At 53.5% G+C, this 8,472-nt stretch overlaps 1 protein-coding gene across 1 annotated transcript in view; it reads right to left on the minus strand.

Moving 5' to 3' along the window:
* The window catches only part of LTBP2 (latent transforming growth factor beta binding protein 2), a 95,281-nt gene that overhangs the window by 63,567 nt on the left and 23,242 nt on the right, over positions 1-8,472 (minus strand). The window contains exon 4 of the mRNA XM_012656226.1: positions 1,812-1,829. Coding sequence (XP_012511680.1) covers positions 1,812-1,829 — 18 coding nt within the window. The remainder of the gene's footprint in view (positions 1-1,811; positions 1,830-8,472) is intronic.

An 8,472-nucleotide genomic window follows, 5' to 3' on the forward strand; every position in this document is an offset into this window, starting at 1 on the left:
ATTAATTAACTGATGGCAGATTTAAAGATGGAGTAACTGGAAAAACTACTGGACCCATAAATCAGAAACTTCCTCTGTGTTCCGGACAAGGGGTGAAACCTGATATATATTTGAAAACCTTGAGCTCAAAAGGAGAATTCACGGGGCCTGAAAAATCTCCATCATGACTTTGGAGGCATGTTCTCTGCCCAGCTTCCACCCACGCCCGACTCACACAGGCACACACACACCCACACGGTGACCTCGCCCAGCAGCCAGCGCTGGAAAAGGCAGTCGCATGGGAAGAACCTGCCCCGAGGCACCCAAAAAAGAGCTTTGACTGTCTTTCCTTTCTCTCCTTGCTTCATCGCTCCGAACCTCTTCCTTTCAAACAAAAATCCTACAGGATTTAACTCATGGCATAAATGCCATGAGTACAGCTACAATCTTGAAATGTTCATTGTTGCCATTTTTTTAAGTCCAATGCTGGAAACCGCACACACGAACGTTTTAATGAGGCTGACAAGCTGCCTTCCTCCCCACTTGGGGCTGCAGCGAATGCCGCTCCAGGCTCTCACCGGCCTCGGTAGCTTGATTCTCAAAAGACACTGGATACCTTGCCTCATCCGGTCCTCTGCAGCTCCCAAGCCAAGCTGGATGTTCCCGCACCTGCCCATGCTCACCTGCTCTGCAGGCTGTTTGGCAAAATGCTTGGGAGCACAGGTTCCGAAGTCGAGCAGAGCTGGGCTGCAGTCGCCCTTACCTCAGTTTCCTCTTCGCGGAGTTGGGGGAATGGGAATATCCTCCTCACAGGGTCATTGTGAGGACTGGTAAACGTGCTGAAGATCTTCCACTTGCCCCTGGACCCCTCTCTGCCCCACTCTGGGCCCTGGGGTGCACCCTTCACCCTCTGCCTTCCGGTCCAGTTCAGCCAATGGGGAACCCCCGCAGGAGGTCGGAAGGCCGGAGGAGAGCCAGTGGAGGACTGATCCTCCCAGCTCTGTCCCGACAGGCACTGCAGGTGAATGAGGGCTGTGTTCCTCTGCCAAAAGCCGCAGCTCTCTTGGTGGCCCTCTGCCACAGGTGGAGCTACTCTGGGTTCCAGTAACCGCTGGTCCCTTGTCCCTTTAGACCTGAAGGCTTGAGGGCTTTCCTGCATAGCCACCCCTGGGACACTCCACCATCCTTTGTTGTTTTCCTCTGACCCTGTCCGTGTGGACCCATCGAGTGGGCCGTCTCTTTCCTGCTGGAACTCCAACTGATCCAAATAAGAAAAACTATTAGCTATAACATATTGAGCACTTAACTATGTGACTCAGCTCTTTATCCACGTTCTTTTATTTCATTCTGACCACAACCCTGTGGTCAGCCAATATTGGCATCATCATTGGTCTCTTTTACACTGAGACCTGGGGAGGTGAAAGAACTCACACATCAAATGGCTGGTGAGCCACAGAGTCAGATGACACTGAGGTCTGTCTGACTCAGGACCCTTGCTCTTAGCCACTGTGCCGAACTGTCCCCAGTCAAATGAGGTGGTGCCTGTAAAGCCGGGACTTACTCAGTAAGGCTCCATCAGTGGTAGGGTAGAACATCAACCACATACATTTGAAAAAAACGCACAGTCCTGAATTCCACTTTAGCATAACCCTAACCCAACCCTAACCGCAAGCCCAAGATTAAAACTTCATCCTAATACCTCTAATCTTACCCTAACCACTATTATACCGCTAAATAGAATGTCACCCAACCACAATCCTAGTTCTACCCAATCCCAGCCCAGTCACCCACCATTGTAACCATAATTCCAGACACACCACTAAGGCCGTGACAAGCATGGGGGTGTCTCCCTGCTCCTCCATTCCCCAGGTGCCTGCCCCATCCGGTTGCAGGTGCAGCCTGCCACCCCACTCCATTTAAACCCTACTACACACTCGGCCAGAAGACATGCGTGCACCATCCACATCCTGCATATCACTTAGCCAGTGACTCTGATGTGGGACAACAGTGAGAGGAAGGAGGAGGGCAGAACACCTAGTACAGCACCTGGGACTTAGCAGGGGTACAAGGAACCCTACTAACAATGACAAGGAAGAATCAGAAGAGGCGGAACGTCCACAGCCTTCTGCATCGCTGAGCTGAGGCTGTGGGCAGACAGGGGACGAACAGCTGGTATCTGGGAGATTTGCAAAGAGCTGGGCCTGGGGCAGGGCTGGGAGGAGTCCTTTTCTAGAACCAAACCTAGGGAGGGTTCCTGGTAATCCTCAACTCTGGGAGAATCTTGGAAGAGGGGTCGTTCAGTCCTCATCAGAGATTTTGAGGCCACCTTGGGCCAGATGTCCACCTTCAGGCTTAAAGAGGAGAAGGGGGAAGGTGAGAGGAAGTGTGTAGAAGGCAGATAGCATTTCCCTTGAATCTGCCCACTAACCCCATGGGGGAGCAGGAGGGGTATCTTCCCCAACCCAGAGGTGTCTGCAGTGGGCTGAGCATGCAGAAGGAGGAGGCTTGCTGGCTGTGCTATACCGAGAGAAGAAAGGCACAGTGGCCCCCACCTTCCTCACAACCTCTCTGGGGACCCCTAGGCCCAGGATCAAAGCATAGGCAGACTGCATGCCCTGGGCTACATCTGCCCCAGAACTGACTGTCTTTTTATAATTCACACAAAGGTGCCCTAAGGCCCTGGCCCTGCTCAGGACCTGAACTCCATGGGTCTCAGGTATTTGTGTGGGTTGGAGAGATGCATATTAACACTACAAAGCCTCAGGGATCCATCTCCTTTTCAGAAGAACTTAGAAGGAACCTCAATAGCCAACCCCAGCTGGAGAGGACTACCTTGAAGCAACATGCTTTGTGGGGGAAATGAAAGAAATCTCTCTCTCTCTCTCTCTCAGAAAGAAGCTGGGTCTAGGGTCACCACATACAGTTGCTCAGGCTGTGCACTGCACAACTCTTTGGTCACCTGTCACAGAGACTGTAGTGTGAAGAACAACCCCTGGTGTTGTGTCCAGCAGCTGAAAGTTTCAGTGCAGAACAGCCTGCCTCCTCCTCCACCTGGCTGGAATGGAGTGCTTCAGACCCATCCAGCCACTCCAAGTAGTCTCTGCTGGGCAGGGATGCACTGGAGCTGGCAGGAGTTGAGTGCTAAGGGGCCCTCCGCGAAGCTTAATGTGGCCCATCTGTACTTCCAGAACCCACCCTCTGCAACAGCAGGGAGAGGGGGCATGGGTGGTGAAGTAAGTTCTCAGCTGAGACGAAGGTCTCTACTCTCCTCAAAAAGCAGTAGCAGGCCTTCCGTGGCTTCGAACTGGGGAAAATTAAACTTTTCCATGTGATCTGGCTGGAGGCCTTCAGTAAGCATCCCCCTGACTACCCCCGTCTGAGCCCCCTCTCTTCCAAACCCACAGCCCCAGGGTAGGGGCTCCACAGGGCTCTTCTAAGGGTCAAGAGATGGAAGAAACTGGGGAAAGACCCCTTTACAGCCACTTCAGCCCCTTACCAGACTCCTGGCACTCCCAAGGGTCTGCTAAGCCCTGCTCTGGCCACTGTCAGGAGAGAAGTTGTCCTCAGCTTATCCTGGCTTCAGACCCCCAAGGCCAAGGGGCATGGGGTGGGCAAGCACCACCTGTTAGGAGGGTTGGGAGAGCCCCTTCCTCATCAGAGACATGCTAGGCGATGAACTGAGTGTCAGCTCAGAAGGGCCTGTCCTCACCAACAGAACAGGAACGCTGGCAACTACTGCAGGAAGTTGTGAGAAGCAAACGAGAGGAAGCATACAGACGACCACTATATGTTCGGGCCCATATTTACTCTGCTCTGGGATGAGTCATGTTCAGGGTGCTGGACATACCAGTGAAGAAAACAGATGAAACTCCTGTCCTTCCACACCTGACATCTTACTGGGGTAAGAAAACAATAAGTCAAAGAAATAAGTAAAATATCTAAGATGTTAGTGCTGCAGGGCAGAACAGCCAGGTAGGAGGTAGGGAATGTCTGGAGGGTCAGGTTTTAGATCAGGTGAACAGGGAGGGCCCCACCGAGAAGGAGAGGGGAGAGGAAGCCAGTTGCGTGAGTATCTGGGGAAGAGTGTTTTGATGCGGGTTGAATTGTGTCCCCAAAGAAAGATCTGTTGAACTCCTAATCCCCAGACCTAGGAATGTGACTTTTTTTGGAAATAGGGTCTTTGCAGATGTAATTAGTTAGGTTTAGATGAGGTCACACTGGATTAGGGAAGACATTAAATCCAATAACTGGCATCCTTACAGGAAGAGATAACACACACGCACACACACACACACACACACACACACACACGCCACATGATGACTGAGGCAGAGATTAGGGTGACGCATCTACAAGCCAAGAAATGCCAAGGATTGCCAGGGCCACCAGATGCTAGCAGAGAGGCATAGAACAGATTCTCCCGCAGAGCCTCTGGAAGCAACTGATGCTTCCAACACCTTGATTTTTGGACTCCTGGCCTTCTGAACCATGAGAGAATAAATCTCTGTTGTTTTAAGCCACCTTGTTATGGCAGCCCTGGAAAATGAATACACTGTTCTAGGAAGGGGGATAGCAAGTGCAAGGGCCCTGGGGTGGGAGCATCTCCAGCAAGCTTGAGGTGTGGGGAGGGAGTGGTGAGGGTGAACGCTGGAGATGTCAGAAAGGTTTTGGGGGCAGATCATGTAGGGCTGCCCTTGTGGCAAGCCCTTGGTAAGAGGGAGCTATTACACTTTGGACAGAGTGTCCCAGCTGGAATGGGCTGCAGTGGGTGGGTATGGTTGGCCCCTACGCTCTTCCTCCCCTGGTGTTATGCCTTTCAATATGTCACGTTAAATGGCAAAAGGAAATTAAGGCTGCAGATGAAATTAAGGTTGCTAATCAGCTGACCTTAAAATAGGGAGATTGTCTGGTGTGCCCAGTGTCATCACACGCACCCCTAAAAGTGGCAGAGGGAATCAGGAGAGTCATGAGGGCAACAGAGCCGAAGAGGGAGGCAGAGGGGAGATTCAAAACATGAAGAGTCCTCCCGCCGTTGCTGGATTTGGAGATGGAGGAAGGTGGCCACAAGCCAAGGAATGTGGGTGGCTCCTGGTGCTAGGAACAGCCCTCAAGTGACAGCCAGCAAGAAAAGAACTGGAACTACAAGGAACTGAATTCTGCCAACAAAACTGAATGAGCAAGGAAACAGATTCATTCCCCTCTAGAGCCTCCAGGAGCCTGCCGACACCTTCAGTGTAGCCTGGTGAGACCAGCGTCAGATGTCTGACCTACAGAACTATACGGCGATAAGTATGTGTCATTTTAACCTGCTAATTGTGTGGTAACTTGTCATGGCAGCCATAGAAAGGGGATAAAGAGGTGGGGCATGCAGAGAGGAGGAGACACAGAGAAGAGGGGAGACTAGACAGGAGCAGCCTTCTGGGAGCCACCGCCACAGGGCCACAGCTCCCCCAGACACCTCCCAGCCACCCCTGCCTGCCCTGCTCAGCACTGCCCTGCCGGGCCCTTATTGCAGGTAGTGACCAAGCCTGCTTAGCATGTCCCCAGGGCTCAGCCTCTAGGTCCTCAGGTCAGGCTAAGGAGCAAACCCAGTGGAGGTCCCTCCTGTTCTTGACACCTCCCCTTAACCTCCTTCCTAATAGGCTGGTGACAATGGTCCTGGTGGAATAACCATACCCCAAGCCAGCCAAAGCCATTACTGGATCTGCTAGTCACACCTACCCTGAGGCTGAGTCTGGGCTCTGACTTCTCCTTGGAACAGATCTGCACGTGTGCACATGTGCTCACGCACACACCCCAGTTTTCTCTGTCTGCCCTTTGCTACCTCCTCCCCTCCACTCAAGTCCTCACGGCCAGGAGAACCTGCCCACCGATGGCTAACACGCATCCAACACTAACTCATGGCATCTGCTAAGTGCTCTACTCACACGATCTCATTTAAGCCTCCCTCTAATCCTATCAGGTGGTGACTATTGGCTCAGAGAGGTTAGGACAAGTGCCTCATGTCACACAGCTGGTGAGTGGTAAATTTAGAATTGGAACCCAGGATTATCTAAATCCAAAGCCCTAACCCTCTCGACTCAAAATGTGGTCCTTCCTGGCTCTTGCTCCCCAAGTGAGGCAGGCCCTCTGCCCAGCCGTGGGGAAGAAGGCTCAGCTTGGGGCTCAGAGGGAGTCTCCAGGCCCCTCTAGCCAGCCCAGGCCACAGCTGGACAACATCAATCCACATCTGGCCTGCTGTAGGGCATCCTGCCTGCTGCCCGAGACTCTCCCAGCCCCTCCCTCTGGTCTCCCCCTGGGATACAAGTCTCTTGGCCTCTGCCTAGTGCTTTCCTGAAGGGGGCCTCTGACCATCACCAATCCCTGCAGTGTTTCCCCTCCCCAGACATTTTGCTCCCCTCCCACTCCTAGAATGCCCTCCATGTATTGTCACTTCCTCTATCTGGACACACAAGGTCTGTCCAAGTTGCTATCAGGAGAGCGGCCAGTGGCTGCTTGGGAAACCTGGCCAAGGTCACAGGAAATGTCTGACACCACCAGGCAAGCAGGATTTGGCCTCCTAAAGCAAAACACAGCTGGGCTGACAGCTGGGCCAACAGTGGGACACTATGACTTTCCCAGATTTCATGGCATTGAGGTCCCAGGGCAGAGAGAGGCTAGCCTGGAGGCTGCAGCTCATTAACAACATCACAGTAGCCCCTGGCCAGGGAGCCTGTGAAAGTCAAAGTGGACAGGCCCGCTGCGGGCCAGGGACCTCGCCCAGGACCTTGGTCCTGCACCGCCTCTCACACACGGGAAACCCTCACTGGGGGATGGAGGCCCGCGCTGCTCATCCTTGCCTTGCAGCGCCACCCGCATTCATTTATTCATTTAACTTATGTGACTGGGCACCTATAGTGTGCCAGGCACAGCCTTAGGTACCACGGACACATTCACGAATGAGCAGGACACAGTCCCTGCTCTCAGGAAGCTCCTGGTCCAGAGAGCAAATAAACAGACCACCGCAAGGTGGAATGAAAAGCGCTACGCTAGGGAAGAAGGAAGCCTCAGCTCCTCCTGCCCTCCGAGCAGCACAGGGGTGGTGGTGCCCGTGGCTCCAGGTGCAGGGTGAGGGCTCAATGCCAAGTCGGCCCTTTTGCTAGGCTAACTCTGTAGTTTGGACCGAGTGTCAGAGGGCAAGTATGAATTGAGCACTTTCTATAAGCTCGGCACTGTGGGAGGAGCTTTGGGAAGTCCAGAGTGCCAGGTGGAGTTGCTGCCTTCCAGGGCGCAGGCCAAACAGTCCAAGTGCAGGAGTGGGGCACAGACCCGCACGGATGTGTGCCAGGGAGTAAGCGTTGCAGGGGTCTGGTAGCTGGGTGGACGTGATCAGGGCAGGCTTTTGGAGGAAATGGGACCAGGCCTTGAAGAATGGGGAGGAGTCAGATGGAGCAAGGGACCTCAAACAGCTCCGTCTCAAGGGTGCAAGGGGCAGAGTGACCTGCCAGGCAACCCCAACATGCACACGCACGGAGTCAATGCATCAAAAATGAACGAATTCCACAAGCCAAGAGACAAGCAAGGGAAACCTCCATGGAAGGACTCTGGGCCCACCTTGGCCCTGAGCTGGCACCACTGGTGTTCCTCCAGGTGACTTCACACCAGGCCCACTGCCTGGGACCCTTAGCCGGGACCAATCAGAATATGGTCCAGACCCTGCCCACCTACTCACAGCCGATCCCAGACCCTCTGTGTTGTCCACTGGGAGTTGGGGGTGGGCAGCCCCTTAGCTCTGCTCCTTGTTCCTGTCCCAGCAGCCCCAGGTCTTGGCTGCAGTTTGGCTTTTCTGCTCTTGACCTTGGAGCTCCCTAGGCCTCAACCTGAGTCCATTCTTCCTTTCTTCCTGCTCCTAGCTGCCCTCAGAAACCATCTGTGTGTGTTCAGGCTGCTGAACACACCTTACCAAGTCCCTGGTCTGCCTGGCCTCACGCCCTTTCAAGTTGCTGGACAACCTCTATGTCCTTTCCTTTCTCTCCGTCCCACTCAGCTGGCCTCTCCTGACCTTTCCCGATGGGGCTCTAACCTCAAGGTCAGCCTCCTCTCCCTGATTCTCCTGGCCTCTGAGAGGACAAGTCCTTTTTCTCCTTAGTTCAGCAAGACAAGTTTGCAACATTTCAGAAAGAACTTGTGAAGTAGCAAGCAAATGGAAAACCTAACCTGAAAAACTAAAAGGAAAACACAGCCCCCTAGAAATGGACCAGTTTATAAAGTTCAGATTTCCTGTCCTGAGCTAGAAAAAGTCTAGCCAGATTGGCTGGCAAGCAGGCCGGGAATCCTGCCCATGAACACTCCCCTTGTTCAGTTTTCATTCTGCTCCCTTCCCCGGGGCTCCTTCTCCTCCCCTCTAAGCTGAGGGTGAGTAAACCAAAGGGGCTTCTGCTGGCAGTGGAGTCCTTTCTGCATCACACAGACCAGGGGAGGGGGAGGGGGAGAAGGGGAGGGGAGAGAGCAGGG

Source organism: Propithecus coquereli, unplaced genomic scaffold, assembly GCF_000956105.1.
Source record: "Propithecus coquereli isolate 6110/MARCELLA unplaced genomic scaffold, Pcoq_1.0 Scaffold5, whole genome shotgun sequence".
Lineage (NCBI taxonomy): Eukaryota > Metazoa > Chordata > Mammalia > Primates > Indriidae > Propithecus > Propithecus coquereli.